The 26718-nt window shown below is 42.8% G+C and overlaps 1 protein-coding gene across 2 annotated transcripts in view; it reads right to left on the bottom strand.

Annotated features, from left to right (window-relative positions):
- Positions 1-2694: 2694 nt before the first annotated feature.
- The window catches only part of spns2 (SPNS lysolipid transporter 2, sphingosine-1-phosphate), a 64307-nt gene continuing 40283 nt past the window's right edge, over positions 2695-26718 (bottom strand). Inside the window, exons 5-13 of one of the 2 annotated variants that reach the window (XM_084028936.1) lie at positions 26077-26143; positions 21696-21835; positions 20758-20910; positions 20385-20574; positions 17907-17972; positions 17297-17395; positions 13404-13567; positions 10749-10795; positions 2695-6009 (exon numbers count right to left, since the gene is read on the bottom strand). In XM_084028936.1, coding sequence (XP_083885062.1) covers positions 10753-10795; positions 13404-13567; positions 17297-17395; positions 17907-17972; positions 20385-20574; positions 20758-20910; positions 21696-21835; positions 26077-26143 — 922 coding nt within the window. In that variant the 3' untranslated portion in view covers positions 2695-6009; positions 10749-10752. The remainder of the gene's footprint in view (positions 6010-10748; positions 10796-13403; positions 13568-17296; positions 17396-17906; positions 17973-20384; positions 20575-20757; positions 20911-21695; positions 21836-26076; positions 26144-26718) is intronic. The other variant, XM_084028935.1, reaches the window with a different exon arrangement.

Here is a 26718-nt window from a genome sequence, read left to right as displayed (position 1 = left end):
TATGGATGATTAAGTTCTTTTTTGGGGGGTAATGCTACTTAGTTGATGTAGATGATGAACCTCTTTCTCTTGATGTGATTATTGATGCTGATTTGATTTATTGAAAAGTGAAGTGATACATTCTGTTATATCTTATTGTTTCCTTTTGGCAACTGTTTGGCAACCACTTTATTTTTTAATCTGGGGGTTTTGATTTATAATAAGCCTACTCTATTATTCTTCATGAGTGCATTTCAAAACCGCTGTAATTCATAATGCACGGTGACATTTAAAAACCAAACAAACTGGACGGACTCAACAATGCTGCTTTTAAAGCCCGTACAAGCTGACATTTTGAAGCTTCACATCCACCGGCGGCTATCCTCCAACCTAAATTTACCCTTCGTGTCGTACAAAGTTTCTCCTCTGTGAGTTTAAGTGGCAAAGTGCAAATGGAAATTCCAGTGCTGTGCTAGAATGGCTCCCCTCTTCCTGCCTACGCCCCGGAGTTTCCTGCCCGCTTCATGACTAGGTGTGTTGACTTTGAGATCGCAGCGGCTGACTTCGGGGTACGTGTCGGCCTGACTGTGGGAAAGGGTGTTGGTTTCTGTTGGGCATCCACAGACCAAACACTAATTCTCCACTTTGCTGCTTCCTCTCCCTCCTATGTAATCTTCCCCTCTTCAAACTGAGGGATACAATGATCCGTTTCAAATGTAGCTCTGCCTAATTAAAGGCCTCAACATCTCAAGTCTTCTTTTGTCACAAATGCAGCGTATACTTGCTCTTTGTGTTTGTGCAGCCCTGTCATAGATGAGTCCATTAGTGCTATTAGCTGCCATCTTGGGTAACTCTGCTTTTCTAATGAACGTCGGCACACAGGGAGCCGTTTTGCCGTTGACTTCTTCGCTTCCTGTGGAGGTAAATATTATGTTTTTTCTTCCCTGCATCCAGAACACGGATGTCATGTCTGTGATGTGTCGGTGCGTCTGTACACCACTCTGGAGACTGCAGGATGACTTTACCAACTGAACCTCACAGATTCTTGCCTGACTGCACCTGAACAATACAGCAGTTCATTCGCCGACTAACTCCAGCCTTGTCACTCTGATAAAAATCAAGTCTTTGTAAGCCGCTACAAAGATGAGGAGAGGAGGGAAAATTGCATCCAGTTCTCAAAAGTGGTGAATATTTCAGAATACAATTTGTCTAACAAGAATATCTTTGAATCCTCCAAGTGTGTCTTTGCGGAACAAGTGTATAAACTCGACTCTGACAACAGGAGATTAATTCTACGATAAAGGACACAAATCCAGGCTACATACATACAAGGACATTTTACTCATCGCTATATCCAAACGAGCAACTTAACAGTGAACATGGTGGTTTTCAGTGTTAATTAATCCACAAACTCAAATAATCTATTATGTCAAAAGTTTCTCCAATGTGAATATAGTTTTACCTGTCCAACCATAACTGCTACTGATCAACACCGTCATTCTCGCTGCTGGCCATCAGGGGGCGACTCCTCTGATTGCATAGAAGTCCATAAGGAAATTACCCTACTTCTCACTCAATTTATTATAAACATTGTAAACATGGGTTTATGGTCTCAATCTCTAGTTTCAAGTCTTCTTCAATCCAGCATGATGTTCATTTAGTAAATTATGATCCATTTAGAGTCAAATAGACCAGAAAGCAGGGGATCTTTAGGGCGGGGCTACTGATGCAGTTAGCTACTAAGACAATTTTAACATGTGGCTGTAAAGTTGATCTTGAATTATGAAGCTGACTTTGTTAAAAGCTTCACACAGAAGCCAGATGGATCCAGATCCAGTGAGGTTGCTCGGGGTGTCGCTCTGCTGCTGGTGTTTGTCAGATCCAACCGTCACTCCTCAGCAGTCCAAATAAGGTCACTTCCTTCACTGGTGGCAAAAAGATGGCGACGGCTTCAAATGAGTCCACAAACCAATGGGTGATGTCACCATTACTACGTCCACTTCCAATATAGTCTATATTTTCCCTCATTAATTCATGATCATCTTTTTATACCACCCTCATCCGAGAAGACTCTCATGTAGATAATCTTTACAAGGGAATTCATGGTTAGTCCCTTAATAATAAACCAGATAGAGCTGGAATCTCAAAACATGTTTTAATCATCAAATCCAGAGCTAAATTCATATTCAAATCCATATAGATACATGAGATGCAAAGCTGCTGACTTCTGCTCAACACTGAACCGTATTTACTCATGAATCACAGATCTTGTCTGTTTGAAAAGAAATTGCATCTGAAAGTGGACCTGGGAAAACAGGGAACACAAAAATGTGTGTATTTTGTATGGTTTCAGCCACTGTAATGCTACAAAATATGACATGGGTGTGAACATTAATGAATATGTGCTCTGAAAATGATCCATGAGATGAGAATGCAGCTGTCTCTGTTTTTTTTTAGTTAAGGAACTTGCATGGAGGCATAGCACAGACAGGCACAGCATGTGGTGCATAATAGCATATAAATCCAAGGCTCGGTTATGTAACAGTGAAGATGCTTCTGTAATGTGAAAACTAACTTATCTTTGCTCTGAAGTGATTCAAAGCAGCCTCCTAAAATAGATCAGGGGGGTTTAATTAAGAAAAGAGCGATTTCTTAAGGGAGACGCTGCTGAGCGTTGATGACAGAATGAAGAGAAACGGCGACTGCACGGAGGTATGAAGTGATTAAATAGGTTTATTTGATTTACAGACATGTACATTTTCTATCAACCCCCCGGGGGAGCATCACAGTTCAGTTCTAAAACAATATCCTTTAATTTCTCTACACATATCATCTTGAATTGACTTGCTCTAAAAATAAAAAATAACCTCTGTTTTCTGCTCAACATCAGAAATAGGCTTCTTTATACACAATTCTTGTATGACAAGAAATAGCACATTTTCAATACATCACTTCAGTGATTATTAACATAGAATTAATTGATACAACGGACTTATACTCCTAAAGGATTGGTGCTAAATCAACGAAATTTGGCAAACTCGATTCATGACCCATCTGACCAGAGCCAACGTTCCTGTGTCTCACGATCGATGACAGTGTGTCAGCACTTTCCCTGCTGCGCTGTGCTGTGAGCAGGAAGTGACAGACCTCCGTGGCTGCGGAGTCGATGCTGGGCTGTGGTTCAAATAAATCCCTGAACAGTAAGTGTGCAAAATGGTTTGATCAGTTATTCTTTAAAAAAACGAAAAAAAAAAAAAAAAACATTTACAAGAGCTACAAAAATGAATGCAAAAACATTGCACCCGAAACATGAGACTAATAAAAACCATCACATTGCAGTTCCTTTTGTGTGTAATATGTGTGAGATGTCTAATACGTGATCACAGTAAACAGGCTATTGTGTCGTTTCATTGTGATACAAGCAGGCATTTCTAAACCCAACGACATACAACAAAGCGTAGTATGCTCTGACACTTCCCTTTATAGATTATTCTTCATTATGGTTACAAATAAATACATTGCATCAAAGCCATCATTTACAATATATTAAAGTTGCTGCATGATATAGCTATATATAGCTATATATATATATATATATAGCTATATATATATATATATATAGATCTCTGTTATAGGTATTTTAAAAAAACTCATTTGGTAACATTAAGTAAAAGAAAATCAAGGTAAGAAGCTTAGTTCATTAAGAAGACGTAGGTGTGTAAACGTGTCAGGTTGGACAGAATCACATTCAGAGAGCTCCACGCAGTCGGAGGGAAGCTAAAGCTAATGATCTGGCAACAAGGACGCCGCCCACACACAGCAACCCCGCGCACAGCCGGTGAGTCACGCTCACACATCGATGCTACGAGAACCTTTATTCCTCCGCTAAGGTCATCCATCCTCCTCCTTCTGTGTTGTCTTAGAGTGCCTTTCCTTCTCTTTACGCACCAGTTATAAAACCTTTGACTCCATTAGTGGCTTCAAGGTTTCAGTAAAATAATATCCACCAGGTTATGTACAACAAAACAATCCTTCAGGGTGGCTTCTGTCTACGCTTTTAGCTCAATCTCTACAAGCCATGTTCGTCTTTGTGGGATTTTGCATGATTACGAGTATGATACAAATGCTGTAATTAAAGCATAGTGTTGACATCAAATCCAGGTTTTGCTGTTTGTGTATTTCTATTTCTTATGTAACTCTCTGGTGCAGGGGGGTCCTGCAGTGACATCTGAAGACATGCTGGTCTGGTTTCAAAAAGGGGGGGGATTCCCCCTTATCCGTTATCAGCGATAAAAGCTCGCCATCAGTCCAACCTGGGGCAGAAGGATTTCTTCTTCCTGTCTGGGATTTTGATTTCCCTCAGTAATATACTGATGATTGTGACCTCCGGCTCTCCTCAAAGGTCCTTTTCTTCTAGTCGTGGAATGGGATATCTACAATTGCGAGGGGGAAAGGTCTCTCTTCACAACGCCGGGTATTGTAACTGGTCTGGAATCCATCATTAAAAGCGACTCTGTCTCTGTGTGGGTGTTGTGTCCAGAAATTCAAAACCAACCATCAGAGCGCTAATCCCTTTAAAGGGAAACCTAGCTCACTGATAAGGCAGTGTGGATTAAACAACAGGTTGGCTTGTATTGCTTCTCGTCTACACAAAAAACACATGCGTTACTCCTTGAAAGTCAAAAGAGTCACATTTCATTAACTTTTGGGAAAAGCATCATAAATTAGAAAACATATACTCCAGTGTCCGCTTGAAGTCGCCCGGGATTGCATCACCGTCCTTCTGAAACAATCATAGGCAGTGACCTCCAGTTTCAAATCCAACATCACACAGAAAAAAGAAAAAAAAAGAAAAATCACATGAAACCTTGTGAAAATAATGTGCAGAAATCTCATCTCTGTCATGTTCTGTGGCACTGTCGACGCCGATGTAAGTGCTAAAGCTAAAAATAACAACATAAAAACACATGTGGGGGCGCTGTTGATGGGAAAAGCTCCAATTTTTAAGGCTGATTCACTGACCGTTAGACAGTAACACTTTTTGGCTCTTGGTTTGGCGGCTATGTTTACATGCACAGCTGAGCTTCCATCGATGGTGACAATACTGCGTTCATCATGCAAACCGTATTTACGCTTGAAGATCCTGTTGTTAATACTACGGTTAAGTTGTGCAGCGTAATCTGATATTAGTCACATTATTGGCTGCCTGTTTGAATTATTCAAATCATATTCCTGCAGCAAACTTTAACGAGTCACGTCACTTGCTCCACATAACTTGAATTTTACAGCTTCGGCCTGTTTACAGGCTCCAGGGGACAATGAATTGTGGATAATTTGAATGGGAGCTTTATGACTGCCGTTTACAAATGCAGCTGCTTCTACTGTCTAGCGAAATACAAACACGCTCGATCAAAGTCACTTCGTGGGCGGCAGCCGAATATTCGCGTGCATGGAAACACAGTCAGTGATGAAGTCATGAGGGTTGTTGTTGGTGGTCAGTGCAAAGTCTGAAGGAATGTAATGATGCTATGGCACTTGGTGCAGATTGACAGCCGATGTAACAGACAGACAGACACGTAGAGACAGACCGTTGGACAGACAAAGCAGACAGACAGGGCAGGTTCATGGTCAGCATTCAGTAGTATGGCATCGGGAGTCAGCGGGGTCACGGGGGGGGATTTTGTCACCCCACTTCCTCCCTGGAAGGTTCAGTGGATCTTCGTCGATAGAGGTGAAGAGGACACCAGCTGTCGGCGGGCCGGCGTCCCAGCGCACCGCTGTGCACTTTGTCACCGGCCTGTGATTTAGAGGCGTTTCAAGGAGGGGCAAGACGCTCCCTCATTCCAGTTCTGAGCAGCCTCCACGAGTGTGTAGAAAGGTAGCGGGAGCCAAGAGGAAGAGGAGGAGGAAGAGGAGGGTGAGGAGGAGGATGACCGTTGAGAACGTAGTTTTTTAAAGAAGTGGATCAGCTGCCCTCGCTCCTGATAGAGTCCAGTTGCTCCTTCAGATTGCTCCTCATGTGGTCGTCACCTAAAAGAGGGAGAGAGGGAGGAAATGGTGCGGTTAGAGTCCGACCTCACCACAGGACACTCATGTAATTAATGTTGAGGTCGAAAGCTCCTGGGCCATCTGTTAGGACCTTCCTGATAGCACACCAGGACCAGCCTGTGACCTAAATATTTTCCTGCACACAGCATACCAACACATAACAGTTTGTTTAATGCAACCCCCCCAATCTGAGCCATAAGCCACAGTAATACACAGCTGCTGTGCTTATGTCTTAGTGTAGATATCAAATAGGGTACTAAACATAAACAAAGATGAATGAAGGAGTTTGATGATATAAACTCCTCAAAAAAAGTTGTTGGAAATGTTATTTTGGTCGATTATTCCTCCCCTTTAATATAATAATAATAATGAATGTATTTTATATCGTTGGAAAGCCTGATTAGTCACCTTTACAACTTGTAAGGATAATGCACAGGTGTGTGCACCTGATTGGCACCTAATTGACAGCACTTGTGTGCATGGGTCCTACAACTCTGTTGAGTTTGTGTGCTCCAAGCATAAACATGCCACGTTTGTCCCTTTAAGATAAGGATTATATATTATATAAGATGATATGTTTATATATGATTATATATTTTGAATGTAAATTTGGAAAATCGAAATAAATAGTGGTGTAACTAGAGGTGTCAAGTTAATGTAGTGGAATCTTAATTATAATATTCCCCACTGAACTGTATGTTTTCACTTCTGTTCTTGTAATATCATCTCTAACAAATGATTTGGAAGCACACAATTCTTATAATATGGCCAAAATAAATACAAAGATACATTTGGTAATAACAATTAATTCTGACTTCAACCCCCTCCAGCTGCTTAGATACACATAAACAAAGCTCATATGAGGAGAAATGTGGCGCTGGAGGGTAAAATGACTCTCCAGTTGGAGATTAGACCACTGAGCGTTCATGTGATCTCTTCAGATTGGATGAGAGCGATGGCGTCCCGTTGTTTGTTTGCGGTCTGTCATTACGATGCCCTGGATGCTCCGCCACAAAAACCACCACTGCTGCTACAACAGGATTAGTGCAGGGAGCTCGGTGGAGCGACGCTCCCAGCCAGCGCGTCTCAAACACACCGCCACAGTGTGCACACACACACACTACGTACACACTATACATGCAGACACACGACTGTGCTCCAGAAACACAACGTCACACAAACAAGCGTAACAGCTTCAACAGGAGGATTAGAGGAATGTCAAAAACAATGTGTTTTGGTTCTGTAGATGCAGATCCAATCCTCTCTGGGAACGACCATTTTTTCTCAGTTATTAGTGTCGGTTGTTGATGTAAACTGTGAATCCTTTATGAGCCAAACTTGAAATGAAATTGCTCAAATGCCAGCGTGACGCGGAGATAATTAAAGCTGTGGATGCTTTGATATGTGCGAGATTGGCCTGCCTCCTCGCACATTACTGTGCTGGAGATTGTTGGCGTCTCAAGCAAAGGGGGAGGTCTGATTGGTATGGCAAGCAAATTGACTGGAATCAAAGCGACTTGTAGTAGGTTTTGGCTGGGACGTGGGCTGACATTGCTCATTCGAGGACGGATGGAGGAAGCAGAAGACGATTTGGTGCATTCAGTGTGTGGTTGCTGCCTCCCCGTGAACCCATTCTGCTGACTGAGTACTCAGAGCTTACGTTGAGTGATAAGAGTGCAAAGAAGGAAACTTTGTGCCTGCAGCTGTATAAACACTCTTAACAGTTAAAGTTGGGACAGCAGCGACTAAATCAGAGTTTGGCCTCGTGATGCGAGTCTCCTCCCCGAGTAATACGGGATCGCGGTTCCTGAATAAATGAGTGTGAAGCTCGGCTGTCAGATCTCACACTGATCTTCTGACAGCCCCCCCGGTTGGGGGATGTCCTCTCATTATGTCACGGTGTGTTTGGTGAATCTGGTCAACAGAGGCCGGCTCCTCCTGCAGAGGAAGTTAATTGGATCTCAGTGTACCTGATCTCCGTCCGGGATAGCATCAACGAGAGATTAATAGCTCCCGCTGTATAACAGCTTAGGCGATTACCGCTCCTCTTCATCCTCATTTTATTCAGCCGTCGTGTGCCTTATCTCCCCTCCTCTAAATTCTTCTCCTTCACTTCCACTCCTTGTCAGAGACAAGCACCTTTTCTATAATCTGAATAATCTACTACCGCGCTTCGCACCTCCGGGCCTCATGTTGCAGAAGTGAAGAGTGAACACTTGTCATCACAGAGCGGATGAACTGTGAACTGTATCGATCTGTGAGTCGGACCCAAGGGAGGAAATATTGCCTGTCACTAATTGGGTTATCCTCCACAACAAATTTGCAAAAAATCAATCACCACAGAGCGCCTCGGTGGAAAAGATCAGTTTGCAGGTATATTCAACTCTGACCTTATGCAGCAGTAATCACTGTTCTCTATAATTAGCCCCTTTGGCAGCAGGGAGAAAGTGCTTTAGCTGCTGTGTGTGACGGAGGACCGGTGAAGCCGACCACTGAAACCTGATCCGTGTGGCAGCCATGCAGGGGCCTTTCATGTCACCCGTCATTAGCAGAACATACTAATGTCACCCTGCCGATGGCGATGACGTGGCAGCACTGACATGCAAAGACATGAGACCGTATACTTTTGTATGTTGCGGCCCATCAAGTATAAATCGTGCATCCTTGATATTTCTCTGTTTTCCAAAGCACGCTACAACTTTTTTTTAAATTTATTTCCTGCCTTCAGGACAGCTGTTCCATCCCATTCATCAGTTCACTATGCAAATCAAATTTGCAGAGCTTTTTAAAGTTACTTGTGATGGGTAATGCATCACACGATTTACTTTTTTTTAGGGATTATTTTACGTGGCGATGCATCTGCAAGCACAAACAGTCTCATTGTTGTCACGGTCAAGGGCACTTGGACACTGCAGATTTGGAATTTGAAATTCTGAACGAGTGCCTCCATCTAATTCTGTGTTGTAATACAATAAAGCATATCACAATGAGACAATAAAGCTGGACCTTGAACGTTGAATGCAGTGTTGTTCATCAGATGCTGATGCTCAAATGTCTGAGCACCCTTGAATGCACAAAGGAGAAATCTTTTTTTATAATGGACGTAACTGACTTATGATAGACCCTCGGGATGCCCCTGGTGAACGGGGCCAAAATGTTTTAACTCATAAATATATGAGAAGGAGAATATTATTAGAAACTTCCCCCACTAATAAATACATTAAGACAATTGTTTTTCTGAAAATGTTTTAAATATGCATAAATATGTGCAAATTCCCATACATTCCTAAACAGAAATCTGAACATTGGATGAACAAAATTCTTGTTTTGTTTGTTAACTTTTGGTGTGTTTAGGAGAAAACTACAGATTCAAATAGACATATTTGCACTAGTCTGAAAGGAGGCAGAACAATCCAAAATCTTGAAATTGCAGTTTTGCAGTATTGAAAATATTGTTTTGCCTGGTTAATTAATAGAAACTAACAGTTCTCTGAAGGTCAAAAAAAACATAAATACATCTAAAAATGTAAATGAAGGCTTGAGAAAATAGTCAACAATGATATAATGTGTATTTGAGGTTCATGAGATCAGCTAATCTCCTGCCTGCAGGACTTTGCACCTTCGTACAGTTTTTCCACCAAATCGACCGTTGCCTTCAAATTCTGCAAGGAGCTGCAACTGGCAGATCACACTGCTTCCTCAGCTGAACTCTAACCGCTTTGTGAGAAATCCTTCACAACTCCGTCTCACAAGTTGGTGCAATTCTATCACGAAAAACTCGCCAGTGTATGATCACACCTTTGCTGACAAAGTTTGCTTCCTTACAAATCATTTTTCTAGGAAAGCCACTGAAAATATAAAAGGAAGTGATTTGTTTGTCATACAGTTATCACACCTTTTCTTTTCTTTCCATTTCCCACCGCACACAGAGCATTACTGGGAGGCGGCGATTAGAAACCCAGCAGTTTTCATGACCTGTTTTCCTATTTTTCTTCCACTTTGTGTACATACGCTATTTTGACAAATGTTTAAAGGACAAATAAACTCAGATAAGGTTACAAAGACATGCCTATGAAGGGGTAAAACCTTGACCTTTTTGGCAAAACACGATAACCTTTACAAATAAGTCACAGCAGATTCCTTGTCCTTCTAATCAGTGAGGCAGAGTTTACTCTTGTTATTCTTAACTTTTCAACTACAGTAGCTCCCCATTGTCCTACAGCGCGGCGTTGGCTGGTGTGCTGCCAATTATTGTGTCTTTCTTTGCTCAGTTAATAATTAGACAGGTTTTGCACCATGTGTGTGAGTCTGATAAAGGCAGGAAGCAGGGAAGGCTGCTCAGGTTTTGATAAGATGCCAGATAGTTGGTCAAATAACCAACACTTCAAGAATGCCTGGACACTCCCTGAGTACAAAGGGACGGGAAATGGATCCCAGATCAGTTATTTGTGTATCATCACCCTGTGTCACCTCCAGCGTTTCCACTCCTCATTAAGCTGAATAGCCTCGGGTCAAAGTGTTTATTAAGTCCTGAAAAATCTTGTTTTGACTCTGTTGCTCCTAATGAGAGGAGCTCTAAATGGTGCTTCCCAGGTAATGAGAAGAGAGCCCTATAAATGTTGATTTTCCAAGACCGTCTCCTTTGTCAGCAGCCACTTAAACCTCTAATGTGAAAAGCACTTAAGTGTAATCGCGTCTTTGAGGAGAAAAAGGCAATTTACCTGGTCATACCTTGACTGAGGAGGGTGGTCGTGTCATCTGGCTCACCCTGAGGAGAGAGAGGAATGCTTTTAGGGTTTAAAGTTGCACAAATGTTTTCAGACAGCGCTTCTCAAACCACATTCAACATTCATTATTCTCCTTTTTTCCCACCAATTTCTCCCAACTTGTCTCATCACATGTTAACTGTCCTCCTCGGTCTGTCAGGCATCACATTCCTGCAGGCTGCAGCGTTCAGCCTGCCTTTGACCCACGCTGGATCTGTATTGTCGAGGCGCGCTGGCACGGCAGAAGAGACGGTTCTGCTCTCGCACATCACTAAGTGTAAATGTGGACCTTGTGAACGTGTGGAGGAGGGGGGCACACTGAACCAGAGCTATTAATGGCAACCCCGCAGCCCAAAAAAAGCTAACAACCTAGAAATAATAAAGCACTCTTTAAGGCTGGAAATAGAAAGGCGCGCTCCAGTGAGTAACTTGTTCGGCTCCGCGCCTTTTATAAATAGCGCTGAGTATCTGAGGACACACTCAAAGGAGGGGGAAAAACAGCCGCAGAGAGCTCTGTGAAGACGATTTATAAATCGGGGGCTTTATAGCGTGAATGGAATCTATAAATATCACAGTCATGAAACAATCCTGGTTGTACAAAGTTGTGGATGTTGTCATCTTTCTTGGTCCCCGAGGTGGCGTTTGCAGCGTGTTACATAAGAGCTGCTGCTGTTTAAATGTGAGTTTTCTCTTCATTGGGATGTTTAGTACAAATCTGCATGGGTCACGAGCGGCCTTTATACCATGTGAGGTATGCAACTGTATGTCTGCTGTACATATATGCACCTCGATGTAATCTGACTAGCTAGTGTATGATTAACCCGTCTATAGATGAGGCATACAAACAAAGGTGGAAGTGAACAAGGTCTATTCTGAGAGGGCAGTTCGGACAGATACATGTAGAAATGTATTCAGATAAAAGCTTTTTGATGAGGCACATTATTACCATTTATAACTGTGGACTTGCTGTTTATATTGTGTTTTATTGATTTACAGTACTGCTAATTTATTTGCACATTAGACAAACTCTTGACCCTTTATTTATATCTTAATGGTTTGCCTACATTAAATAAGCTCAATAAAAAAATTGTTGAGTGTGACTTCATTCTCTGCTCAGGTATTACTCCACTATATCTTTACACAGCTAATAGATGTTTGCTGCTATATTAATGTCCTGAATTTCACATTTAGCACCTTTAAAGACTCAATAGCCAGAGATAGTTTTTACCAACCTCCCAACCCAAAAGTTGTTCTCATGACTGGCTTATAACTGATCTATAATGTATGAATAAATATAATAGTGGAGTTATCAGAAAGTGGTACCAGAAGTTTAGATAATGTTTTAATGTATAACTCTGAAACATAATTTCCGAGAAGCAGCCTCCACACATATATGTTAAGGATCGTATTTGTGAAAAAAGTACATATAGTAAAAACCTCCAAGTGTTTCTGTTTCTTGTCTGAGACTTTTCCCGCATCTGTTGCTCTAGTAGCTTTGCCCTACGGCATGTAGCGTTAAAGTCAAGGGGTTGTGGTTAGATATAGTTTGAGTGAACATGTGCCATCTGCCCACACTGTGCAATATGTGGTGAGATAGCTCAAACCACATATTGGACCACAACTCGTATCTATTACTTGCACGTCGGACGGCAAGAGTGTGACTTTTCTTTTAGTCGTTGTTCTGCATTTCTTTGCTTTTTCCCTCTGGACCAGACCCAACAGAAGCCACAGCACGGTTTTAGTGCTGCTCTAAAACTATTAATATTTCACAAAGGAAATATGAATGGCTTCGATGTTATTGACCCCAGGGTTATAAAATGCAGAAAGTCCACATTAACTTGGACGTTCATTTTCCACATTTCTTTTGAGTCATATGATTACAAATAGGCTTATTCTGCTTAAAACCTCTTTTTTAAAAGGGGTTTGGCGTGGGAACAACAGGGGACTAACTCCACAGGGTGAAGGCAAGTCGACTAGAGGCAGACGTCAGACATCAGACTGCCATCCTGTCTAAAAATGTCCCTCATCTTCAACAGGAAGGAAGTCATTTCGGAGGGCTCTGGCACCAGGGGAGCAAGCCAATGTGATAAAAAGGAGGAAAAAATAGTCAGAAAGAAACAAGAAGTCATGTCTCGCCATCTGTAAGAGGATGAGTGTGTTTGTTTTTGCCTTTTAAGGCAATATCGTGCCCTCTGGGTTCACTTTTTGGTGTTTGAAAAAGGAAAACATGAATGCATGAATGAGAGGCGAGGTAGCTGGAAGAAGTCTAAGTAAGCACACTTAAACAAATTGATGGCAAAAACAGCTTGTGTCAGCTCTGGAGCACTTTCAGCTGACTGGGACTTTCTATCGGCTCTTGGGTCTTGAGTCTTGCCGGGTTGGCACCATTGTTAGCGCCACTGGTCAGCGTGTAACCTTTTTGTGTCCGTGTGACACGCAAGAATATCATTGCTACTTCTTCACTTGCCACTTGCATTGTGTTTGGCTTTGGGGAGCTCTTACTCAGCAAGTCAGTGGGGGAATGAGCACGTCGTAAATATTTGAAGAATGAATGACTTGAAAACAAATGAAATGATGGCGAGCTATTCAAACAACGTCGGAGTCACTTACTGTTTATCGGCCTTCTCCCTGTCATCCAGGAAAAACAGCGCCGTGGCCAGGAAAAACATGCCCCCCAGGACGATGATGAAGGGACAGAGCATGAGGGCATAGCCCAGACTGAGGAACTGCCACAGCGCTGACGTAGCGTAGCTCTGCTGAAGGCCGTCGGAGATCTGCACAAGGTGCACCGCCACAAATACACAATGACAAACACATACGCACACAGACAGACAGAGAGAAAGGGAGAGAAGAGAGACGTTATTCAAACTAATCATCTACTAAAAGTTCCTTAAATATCCTGTCAGGATCTGACACGTGACGCCGCTACGAGTTGTGGACGCTTCATCATAGCAACAGATGAAAGTGACACACAGCATGATGTAAGACGGCCTATGTTTGTTTGAAGCGAGGCAGGCGGGATTTCACAGCTAATAGCTGTACTCCTGCAGAAGGCTTGAGGAAAACAACAGCTGGAGAATGGTGGGTGTGAAGCGACCATTTCTGCCTCCCAGTGTCACTCACAAGGCAGCTCTCAAACAGCACCGATCGCCGTACTGACAAATCATGATGGAGGGGAGGCCGCCGATGGTAGCTTTTAGCAGATTATGTGAATGTATGCACATCCGGAACAAGCTGTATAGGGGGGCTTGTCGTCTGTGTGTGAGTAGGCAGCCATAGGTCACCCAGACTGAAGCACATTGATTATATGTTAGCATCAGCAGACGGAGATGCTCTAACTGCTGACAGGGGGATGTCGGAGGGAGTGGCTGTGTGTGTACAGTTATATATTATAGTTATAGTCATGTGTATGCATGATAGTGGAAGAAAATAAATAATAAACGTGTGACCAAATCTGGTGTATGTCCAGCGGCCGTGTGTGTGGCCGGCGCCGAGCGATTTCTTAAGGTACAGTAAATTGCCTGCAACTTGCACAGCATGGCTAAAAATACATAGTGAACTGCTGCATGTCTAATTATCGAGCTAGAAGGCATTTCTTGGGAGATTGCAGAGCGATTGTTCCTGGTGTTCCCCTGCCACCCACTCTGCCTGCGGCTGCCATGTCCTGCTCATGTTGTATAGGAGGAGTCCATTATGTCTTCCCCGGGGGGATTCTTGTGTGACAACCGCTTCGGTCTACGTGCTGATGGAGGGGGATCTTGGCACAAGCTCAGGAGAATCTCAGATGCATTCTTTTGCACAGGAATTGGTGTTGTGTGAGAGTCAAAGTGGTACTTGTGTGGCATTTGGGCGCCAATATCTGCAGGCAAAACGCAACCATGCACCGGGAACACCACGTCCACCACATCATCTGTTGTGCAATACAACAGAATTGTGAACCAAAAAGCCTGACTCACTCACTCACTTTCTCCTGTGGTTGCTTAGCAATAACCACCAGTCTGTTTTTCTCCTTGAGATTCTCCACTTCGCTCATTGACAGGATTTGTGCCAGTTTACAGGGATGACTGTATATCTGCCCGCGCACCGCGGCGTCACGACAAGTCCATCACACTCGCGTGCAAAACCTCAGATCAGGAACCGAGGCAGGGAGCGCTGACGCACTTGGAGCGTTCTGGGCCTCGTTGTTCGGGGGTGGTGGAGGAGTGAGAAACCCCCGGACATTCAGTATGTCACTCAGAGGAGAGTCGTGACCCCGGAGGCTGCACTGAGAGCTGTGGGGCCGTGTCTGGGTAATTCTGGCTGGCAGTGTGTGTTTTTTGTGGGCTGCCTTATTCTGACATTTAGTGCTTGTAGGAATATTACCAGAGCAGTTGTATTGAGCAGCCTCCCTTTTCCTTTTCAATTATCAATCCATTGTTCAGTATGAATTATAGTGACATTATCAAAAGTTCTGAGAATTCAAACGCATCCTTACATTACACAACTAACAGTCCCAAACCCAGATATTTCATTAGTAATCCATTCATTGATAGGAAAATGTCATGTTTTGCCCTGCCCAATATGTTCGGTATGTTTTTCATTTTGTGTCATTCTTTCATCGTTTCCTGTTTTATTTTGATATAGTAACATCTCCTGCCGTTTCAGCTCCTACCTTCCTGTGTTTCCTACCTTCTGGTTTACTCACACCTGCCATCAATTACACACCTGCCCCTGATTTTGTGATTAGTCTACCCCAATATGCACTCTACTGCCATTTTCTCTTTGTTTTACATCGTTTGCTTATCCCTTTCCAGCACTTTTGGTGTAAGTTTTTCCCTGGTTTTGAAATTGTCCTACTTCCTGTCTGGATTTGTTTGCTGTGTTTGCACTGACCCTTCATTAATGACTCAATGGCTTTTCAGTAAACAAGTGAAAGAGGAGAGATAGGTAAAGGAATCCGATTTGATCGTTGTCATGGCATCGGCTCTGTGCTGCTAAAAGTTGCAGATTGATTGATGGTTGGATGTCATGATATTATTGAAATTGGTTGGTACGAGCTGATGTAAGCATGCCTCCTTTCTTAAAAAAAATACTGGATGTTGGTATATGAAATTAATAGATTTTTTGTCTTTGTTGTAATAGTTTTTCGGTGTAGTTTTAAACACCGGGGATGCAATCTAAAAGGCTTTTTTCATTTCAGCTGACCTGAGCTGTCACATCAAACAGCTTTATGAAGACACAAATACTCGCATTTGAGAAGTTTGTTGTTTGATTAATGACTTAAATGCTTAAAAAGTCAGCTCATCTTTTCAGGAATATTTGCAATATCAGTAGAATTAAGTAATCAGATGAGACTCACTTTGAAAGTATTGCATCTCTCAACAGGACATTTGTAGAATATAAGATGAGACTGGACTTTATTTGATCTGCACAAACAATTCACCAGCGCTCTTTGAGCCGGATTCTTTTTCCCAAAAGGTTTTTTTTTTTAATCCCAGTTTTGTTTATTCTTTTGAAGAGCTTGTCAGTACTTGGGGATAACTTACTGCTCCTTTTATCTGGCTCAGACAATAGCTGCACAGTAACATTTCCATTTAAGGCGGAAAGGAAAAAGAAAAACAGGACACATTGAATGCAACTCGACAGACAGCTGCGTCTGCTGCCAGCCTGTCAGGCCCCGACAGAGGAACTCCAGGATCAGTTTGATTCACTAATCAAAGACTTCCACTCTGCCTTTGTTAACGTGACCTAGGCTGCGAGCCAGAGGCACAACAATAAAACACAATGTAAACGCACGACACTAGGGCAGCCTACTCTCTCCTTTCAATTTACTGGCACCAAAGTACATCATACATGCATAAAATACTGATATAAAAAGTTAAACATTATTATGAAGATAGAGATATGGAGGTACGGCCGTGATGTCACTGCTGCTTGTTTTTTTTGTGTGTTTGCTGTCTGTCTTTCTTCCTGTATGCTCTAATAAGGTAGCAGAAAGTGTCCCTCCATGGAGTTACTATTTAACTTGAGAAATGTTCATTCTCTATTGGGAATGAGAAGAATGCTGCTCGACTGTCTGAGGTGGATCCTGTTTTACACTCCATTGAACAGCAAGCTGCGCTCGTATTCTGGCCCCCTGGATGATATGTATGTATGCAGTTTGGGGGGCTGTTGGGGGATGAGTGTCTCTGACCTTGAGAGGCCTACCAGTCATAACCACACTTTCACCTCCACACCAATCAAAAACAGTAACACTGGCCCCTCCTGGCACCCATGAGATTTACTAGAAAACACCACTGACAGCCTGAAGAGCGGTGGTGAAATCACAACTCTGTTCACGAACCCTCTTGAGACGTGTGCTAAAAGCTCCCCTTGTACCTCACTTTGCACTGGCCCACTTAAAGCAGGAGCTGCACTGGTGTCTGAATACAACGCGTGTATAGTATGAATGGGGGAGCTGCGTTCCAGTAGGGTACATTTTAAACACATTCCCAATCGCACATCTGCTTCTGGAGGAGTCTTACCAGGCCTATCAGGTACGGACTGCCTGCGTCACCTAGGAGATGAGAGGTGAAGCTCTGAAAGGCGACTGCCGTTGCTCTCCTTGTGGGGATAACGACAAACTGCAGAGAGAGAGAGAGAGAGAGAGAGAGAGAGAGAGCAATAAATAGGATTGTGTATGAGAATGAATACACAGAGGTATAAAGATTCACTCAGCCATGTTGAAACAACTATTGCAGCATCAATCATGTAGGCTGAGCCCACTCGTTGGGCCAGAATGCTGCAGGCAGATCTGTCAGTCAAAGCAAAAATGTTGATGATGGCGTATCTCTGTCTGTACATCTGTCTCTACACACTCAACACTCCAACATAATTACAAATCAAAGGACTGGTTGGTACAACCACCATACTGAAAGTCTGCTTTCATTTGGCTCACTCGACACCCCGTTTTCAGTTTTAGAAAGGGGCTCCCCTCCATGTATGAATCAATCCCGGCAAAGACTGTAATTATCAGCCCCACCCAGACTGGAGTCCACTCACACGTCTCACAAAACTGTGTCTAATTGGATGACCGCCATTTATTGCAGGAATTTCCACTGACCCAGTGGATAAATATAGGTTCCCAGTACTTACCATTAAAATGTCTGCCGTTATGGCCCAGTTCAAGAAAAGCAGCGTCTCTCCTATAAAGATGCAAACCTAAATAAAGCAGAAAGAACATTTTAAAAGAAAAACGTTGTTGTGCTAATTAAGATCAGCCAATTTCCACTGCATAAAAGACTGGTAACTAGACACGAGGCCAAAAGAGGGGGTTGCAGATATTGCATCTGTGTGTGGGAATCCTCGGCTGAATAAAAGTGCTTTGGTTGCTGTGGTTTGAAAACGTGTTATTATGCTGTGGCCCAGTTACACGTGGAGGTGCAAGCCTTCATTCTGAGTATTCAGCCTACGAGCTGAAAAACAACACGGGATGATAAGGATTGTTTATGCTTGTCAAAGCTGTATATTCAACATGGAAACATTTAACACTTCCTAAGTTTAGATCCAGCTGCAGGATTTGGATTTATGTTTTGACTTCTGACTAGGTGGAACAGAACTCGTAAATAACGTGACTTGACACAGAGCGTGCTATAAGAACATGCAGGCTACTGTATGCACACGGGCCGGTACCAGCTGGTGTTGCTGGTCTTGTTCTTAAAAACCGACCGGAGGGATTTGGTTGCAGGGAAATCTCGTGTGTCTGTATTGGCTGCTTTCGTCTGGCACGCTTCAACACGGCGGGTAGATGTGTGTCTCCTGCTGGGGAATAACCCTCCTGCTAGTGTTCTGCCAGGCCGCCGGTACAGTACACTACAGAGGGCTGACAGAGGAGATGTAGACAAGTCTGTTCTGAGAGCTGCGAACCAGACACCGTGACCGACAAGTTGCTTCTCAGAAGGGAGAAGCCCAGCCTTCCCTCTGATGTGTTGACGAGACAGCTGCGACGGGTCAATCGTTACAGCCGCGTCACGCCTTCTAACGCGACACATCTGTCAGTGCGCCGCCGTGAAACCGGAGCTGATCACTTACAACCGCTGCTGTACTGTACGGTGATTTAATATTGTACAGTAGAGTAGTCTGAGGAGAAGGGAAGACGTATGTTTAAAGTTATGGCCTGTTATGGTTAAACTACTACTGTTGTATGTTTTTATACAGTAAAACACTTTATTCTTCCTCAGTAAGGCGTAAAACATTTGAGAGAATCAGCCGGTCGCATCTTTACCCTTTGTGACCAAAACTCTGGTGTCACCTGAGCGCAAAAGCCCTTTCTGTCACAGCATTTGTGTAAAATCGAGTTGGACAGATCTGTAATCACGTAATTAATATGGACACTTCTGCACCTCAGGACTAATTGGCTGAGTCATGCCTCTGTCGAACACCTAATAAATGTGCGCCTTTGACCTCATGGGAGTTCATATGAATCTTAATTCATTTAATCAAAATCACCACGTCTGCAAGTCATTATTTATCACTTAGCCACTACTTTGTTTAGCAGCTGTTGAAATCCTGTACGCTCCACACACTGTACGGCACATTTAATCAATAAGGTTATTATTTAATACGGTCAGCCTTGATTGAGATGGTGTGTTATTGCAGTTTTATGAAAGCGGTCATTATCAAATCCTGAACATAGTTGCCAAGGTCAGCCAAGGTCACATATTTAGGATATGGAAAGCTGTTTTTTCTGTTTATTTAATACACATGGAAACTATTTTCTCTCTTTTCCAGCTTTCCAGTGTTTTTACTGACCAAGTTGTTGAGAGTAAGTTCCTACTCCTTTGTCTCTGATAAGAGCGAGAAATGCATTGTTTCAGGGCAGTGATTGTTAAGTTGCACCCTTTTCCTGCTTCACAGGGCTGTCTGACACACAACAAGCACTCTGGGCATTTGCCTGACACTTTTAACTTTTGGCCAGACGAGGTATGAGCCTCAGCTACCTGCAGCGGCACCTGAGGCCGTCTGATTCAACCCGCAATTAAAGCTATTTATAATGAAGAGCAACACCCACTCACTGCCTCTGGGCCTTTAAGGAAGTGGCATTAGGCAAGGTGTCCTTTTAATGCTTTATTCCTGATTCAAACATTAACTCCGTCTGATGAGCCTTCACTTGTTAGTTATCAGACTTTCCCTTTTAATTCCCAGCCCCTAAGGCTAATCCATAATGAACATACTAATCTATCTTTGTGAGAGGAACATTTTTCATTGAGGATCTGTTGATCTTTGGACATAGGGAAGCAGCAAAGAGATGTAATCACAACTCCCCACACTATTCAATTAAACTTCCTCCACCGCAGACACAACATAAAGAGAGGCTAAGTCACGCCCCTTACGGTGGATCGCCATGGGACCTTAATTTTAAAAAAAATATGTTTGATCCTGTATGAATTATAACACATGATGAAAGTCTCATTTTGTAGAATAACTGTTGAAAGACTGTGAAAATATGGAATTAGAAAAACTACGACTACAAAAGCCGTATCTCACTGAAGGTACGGTACTTTTTGTTTCTGAAATAAAGTCCCATTGGGAACACTGGGGGCGTGCAAAAGAGTTACAGGAATTGTCTCTTACATAGGCTCCTACGATGCTCTTCTTGGCCACCACGAAGATGAGGCAGATGAAGATGGCCGAGCCCAGCATGCTGACGGCGCACACAAGCGGGTCGGCTCGCTCTGTCTTCTGGCGGCAGAATCGCGTGGTGGCCGCCCCAATGAGCACGCCCAACAGGCCCGTCACGCAGGTGATCGCCCCGAAGATTAGGCTAAACAGGAGAGCAGAGACAAGACAGTTATTACAAATATTTCTATAATGCAATGTTTTTCGTCCATGCAACCACACAAAAATAAGTTTCAGTTAAAAATGCAAAGGATGCTGGTATCTTTATTTTTGAAAAGGTTTCAGATTACACCATTGACATATCTTTGTTTAGTTATTAACTTCTCACGTGTCAGTGCTATTGCAGATGTCTATTGTACAGGCCTCTGCCGTCTTCTGCACCACCTGTGCTCTGGTCAGGTACAGAGGGATCCACATGCCAAAGGCACCTGTGGCAAAAGACACTGCCGAGGACGCCAGGGAGGAGAACACGTAGCTCCGACTAAGGCACAAAAGAGGCACACGCGAAAGGAAAGTGAAACAGGTGATTATCTTGGCTTACAAAAGGGACACATAAACAAGCTACTGTTTTCTGACACACAATCTCATGTGATCCATCTCTCTCTGTGTAGAAACTCATAACAACTTCAAACGTGTCAAAAAGGGAACAAAAGGAGGTTGTACAAGATGAGCATTATCTCTGAGGTGAGAATTTAAAGTGTTAAACCATAAGAAAACTGAAATGCAGTTGAGGTTGACAGTTTTATGTAGAAGACAAATATAACGTTAGTTAACACTTTCCATTGGTTGTGAATGTGGAAGGCTGTGTACAGCTGAAAGCAACACTGTGCGGGGGATGAATATGTGTCTGCTCTCCTAAAATAGATCCCATAAAACTGCATCACAGGAGTTTAATATAGTTTATTACATTTCTTAAGGTAATGCGACCCACAAGTCATATAAAAACAAGGGCCTACAGTGTCATGGATGCAGAGCCCCCTTTACAGTTCATCAGCTTTGCAGAGTAGTGGTGAGTGAATGATACTGGTTTACTGTGGCTTGTGTTGACATTCCCATGCCTTTAATGGCTATGGTAGGCCAAATGTCAGCTAATAAACATGTGTGTTTGTATCTAGGGCTCTAGGATAATTGTAGTTATCTGTCAATTTGGCAATTATTTTTCGGTCAATAAAATGCCCATTAAAATTTCCTCCAGTCTATGGTGAGGCGCATGCATGTGGGGGGTTTCAATCTCGACAAACCCAGGTGTATTCTCTGAAGCCTTACTTCTTGGCGAGCGCCTTCATGTCACAGAGCCAGGAGGTGCGTGTCTTGATGCGTCCCATCTGGTCAGCGCTGCCTCTCTTTGGTTCCGGCACGAAGACCAGGATCAAGGTTCCTGCGGTGATCCCTAAAGCTGGGGACACCTACCGGGGCAAAAAAAAACCTATGAAGCCTCGGATCACGTTAACACAAAAAGGGTTAAAATAGCAATGATAAAGTTGTAAACAATTGAACTATTGACTTTACTTTGATAACAGTCACACTTTTCAGGGGTTGAACTTTGATTAATGGCTGGTTTTACACTGCAGTTTGTGAGCATGAGGTCTGCAATGTCAGGAGAGAGTCCCTCTGAGTCACCATGTTGAGCTAGTCTGTATAACAACGTTGAGTTCGCAATTCGGTTATAGACTGAGCAGTTATCAGATGACAGTGAAAACAGTGTCCACCAGAACTGCCATTAGTTGCACTTGGTACGTTAACTTAAGTTAAGTTAGCTTGTTGCACCACATGTCTTTGTTAACTAACTATAGCTAGTTTTACTTCACCTGCTTCAGTAAGCTAACAGTAGCTAGCTGTACTTCACCTGCTTCAGTAAGCTAACAGTAGTTAGTGGTACTTCACCTGCTTCAGTAAGCTAACAGTAGCTAGCTGTACTTCACCTGCCTCAGTAAGCTAACAGTAGTTAGTGGTACTTCACCTGCTTCAGTAAGCTAACAGTAGTTAGTGGTACTTCACCTGCTTCAGTAAGCTAACAGTAGCTAGCTGTACTTCACCTGCCTCAGTAAGCTAGCAGTAGTTAGTTGTACTTCACCTGCTTCAGTAAGCTAGCAGTAGTTAGTGGTTCTTCACCTGCCTTGGTAAGTTCAGTTGTATTTTGTTGTGTGTTAGCCACAAAGTAATTACCATGTAAAGAATATTGAAGCATTTTACAGTGGCTTGTGAATAGACTATCAAGTGGTAATGTATTTGATGTGTAAAATGTATGTTTTCCAGTAATACTCACCAACTTGTAAAAATTTCTTTTAATGTGGATTTCTTAATTATTTAATCTGCATGCTAGATAATTAAGGGATTTAAGCAGGATTTTTGATAATAAATAGTGAAATACAAACTGTTAGTGAAATATGTACTCTGTTTCTACAGAAAAATATGTTGACATCAAAGAGAGAGCAAGCTTCATCTGTGAAATGTGTTTTATTTTATGTTACAACTAAATAATTCTAATATAACTTGAACAGGTATTAATGATTTTCAAAATCTTTGCATTCAGTTGGCGCTTAGGTTGAAGTTGTTATGATCTAGTATGATGTTCTACAACATAAGAGAAACATTTATGAAAATTCAAGGGAAGCAGAACAGAGATGACAAGCATGTTTGTGAATGCAGGAAAGAGGAGATTCAGTGAAGAAGATAAACTGCAGTAGAAGACGAGCAACCCATACATTGCCTCGGAAACAGCCAACTGGAAAGTCTGCTTTGTGGTAGGATCGTGCCAGTCACCACCTAAAACATAGTATATGCTTCCAGAGTGCACTCTAACTCATATATCTGACATATTAGACCTCCATCTGTTCTGAACTCAAACAACTTTGTGCAATCCTCCCTATGAACATCAGACACGGACTTGAAAGTTACTTGATATCCCACATAAGAACAAATAAGCCAAATTACTTTAGGAGATCACCAAACCAACCAAAGTTTTTATTTCTCATATCCACGTAAATGTTGCATTTGTTGCTTTTCATAGGCAAACTGAAGTGGCAGTTAACTGAATTCACTTGTTGTGTGTGTGTGGCTCTCAACACGTATCTCCTTCTGAACCTGAGGCGAGGTGTATTTACTCAGGACTGGGTTACTTTTACAATCTTAATGGCCGGCCACTGTTGTTTGCCGATACGCCTGACATCCTATAGAAGCCCTCTGGAGCTCAGAACATTCCCTCTGCTCACTCTGTTGGCACTGTATATATGTTTAATGTGTATAACCATATAAGACTCTAAAAGAGCTTTTGGGCTTTGTGAGCTGCTTTGTGAGCTCTGTACCAAGGTGAAAACCTCATAATTGCCCATCTGCTATTATGTTCACTATCATCTTTTATGGCTTCTGTGGTAGCATGTTTGCACTTGTGTGTGTCAGTGTGGGGGAGACAGAGACAAAAGGCAGGATGGGATGAGTAGGAGAGGATTTGTTCGAGTAATACAAATTGCTCACAAAAGCAAAACCAATTTCATCTGCCAGGGGAAATTCATCATATTATATTCTGTAGCTTATAAAAAATATTTATATGCACATGTGCTGGGTGTGTGTGTGTGTGTGTGTGTGTGTGTGTGTGTGTGTGTGTGTGTGTGTGTGTGTGTGTGTGTGTGTGTGTGTGTGTGTGTGTGTGAGAGAGAGTGTGCTCTTATGTTTTTCATGGGGGAGTAATTCTGAGTCTGATGTGGCTCATAACGTAGCTGAGGAATAAAACCAACACTGATAATTTCCTGTCTTCTATCCAATCTTCTTCTGCTCATGTGGAGCAACTTAATTGGATCGATATCTACACTAGAATCTTATAGCGCGTTTTCAGCACGAGGCAGCTTAATCTTAAAAGAAAATAATATATTAGCTTTGTTTTGCAATCAAGTTCCCTCATCACTAGTCAACAAGACACCGGGAGTCTGTGACCTTTGACCTTGACTCTCACAGGGTGCATTCGACACTTCCTGTATGGACGGTTGGCTATCAAACAAATTAGCTGCTGCCCTCTTTTGCTCCACATTTCTATGCAGCACCCCCCCTGTTCCTTATCATCATCCACATTTTGGCTAAACAAGGAAGGTGGGACACGTTGGGCAAAAACAAGCGGAAGCGCTGCGCTGTTTTTTTCCCTTAAAGCAGGATACTGCTCCACAGTTTCATGTCTCGGTATTTTGTTTTCCTCCGCATGCCACGCCGGTGATTAATTGGCTTTGAGATTGTTTTATTGGAATGTCATTGTGGCTGCTGTGGAACAAAATACCCTGCTCTTTGCGCTGTTTTTTTTTTTTAATGCTCCACAAAGACAAGAAGAAATGCACGTCCTGTTTCCACAAACCCAGCGAGCCGTCACATCCAGGAATGTCTTCCACCTGCGACATGCTGTGAGGATGTTTAATGTCTTCCTTTAAAATGTCAGCTTGTTCGGACAAGGAGTCGGGTCATAATTTGTTTTAAGGATTTTAAAAGCTGACCCTGAAGTCGGCAGCTCCTGGGGAGTCCTGTTAGACCTTTCATTGGACCTCTTCGTTACTGCTGGTATGCCTTATAGAGCTCAACGTTTTGTCTCAAGTGCTCATTGGAGTCCTAGTAAAAAAGTGCTATGACAACAGTGATTTATGCTCCTGATTTAACACCTTTGTTTGCTCCTAAGTACGCTACTGCAAAAAACTATCCAGTCAGGATTTTTGTTTCATTTTATAGAAGCAAACGTTTCCCAAGGTGGGACATCTCAGCAACTTTCTACAGATAAATTTCTCTTGAGAGCATGAAATCAGCCTTTAATTAAAAGGGATCCAGCGCAATGCTCTTGGAGCACCTTCGGGGCATTTTGCGAGCCAGTAGAAACAAATGTGTCTTTGTGCTAGGTCAAAGGGACCCACACAAAGGCTTGCTGCCTTCTCTGGTAGAAATTTCTTTTCTTACAGATGCTTTTTTTTAAAACAGCATCATCTCCTCATTTCCCTTCCATGCATTTTTTAAAGTTGTTTAAAAAAAGACATTGCAGATGCAGATGCACTCATGACGATGTTTAGTATTTTCCCAATAATGGAAGTTAACTACGATCAACTAATTGTGATGTTTTTCCTATATTGTCCCATCTCTAGTGTGCAGCGAACAATGTAACCATATACTCTGTTTAATTAAGTTTCTGCACCGAAAAAGATGCCATGAACAGGTTGAGGAAGCCCTGACACCTTGTTATTTCACGCAGACCGTCATTGATTCTGCTTCCCCGGAGACGACCCTCATGGGTACAATGTAATGAAAGATAAATGTGTTTACAGCGACCACAGAAGAAAAGAGCTAGCAGCAGCCTTGATCTTTAATAGAAATCCACTCTCCTTGCTGCAGTGGTTGCTGGACACACAACATTTTAGCTGGAGCACGTATGAGAGACATCTTGACTAAAGGTTGTGTAGGAAGCTGAGCTGATGCTGATGTGGATGTATGTGAGCGCCTTTAGCCCTGTCTGCTTTGTCACTTCCCCCACAGCGTCAGGGCCTGGAAAGCTTTGCTTTGCTTCTGTCACCAGCGACCCCTTTGACCCCAGATCCAAGACAGGCCTCAGCAGCAAGCCCTGCAGGAGGGGCTCTGTCTTTGTGTGCATGTTTGTGTTGGAGGAGGATGATGATGATGCCCTTACCCTCAGTGCCCAGTGCCAGTCTCCTGCAGCCACCTTGGCGCTGGAGCCCAGGATGTAACCCAACCCGCTGCAGAGAGACAGAGAGACACAAACCACCATACACATTACTCTCAGTGAGTGTACCTTATATATTAAGTATATGAGTCAGTGTCCTGAAGCTTACGCCTACACTGCACATCCTGTTTGTCTGCCGCGTTGAGGATTTGGGTACTTGACATGGAGCGCTTGTGACAGTGTAACTGATCAAAGCACCGGTAGCAACTCGGCTGGTCTATCTATTTGTGGATGTGTGATTTGTGCACATGGTCACAAAATGCAGGTGCAAAGTTACCACCCACAACCCGGTGCTGGCGTGGTTGTCTGAAGGCTGAAGGCTGTGTGCGGCACAGTGTGATTGAATTCCACTGCATTTCGCTTCAGCTAAAGGGTGTTTTGTGTAAAAAGGCAAATGAGAGTGAATTGCTTTGAGGGAAATGTTGCTAGATCCCATCAGATCAGATAAAGGGGCCCTTATGCTGTGATAAGCCCGAGATAGCATCAGCATTTAGAGGACAAAGAGTAAACTGAGCCACAGTGATCTGATAGCTAAGTATGTGAGCATTATCTTCATAATAGTAGTACAGCAGTAAATAAAGAGTTGGC

Source organism: Eutrigla gurnardus (genome assembly GCF_963514095.1).
Source record: "Eutrigla gurnardus genome assembly, chromosome: 15".
NCBI classification, from domain to species: Eukaryota; Metazoa; Chordata; class Actinopteri; order Perciformes; family Triglidae; genus Eutrigla; species Eutrigla gurnardus.
This window is presented reverse-complemented; position numbering and strand designations above follow the sequence as displayed.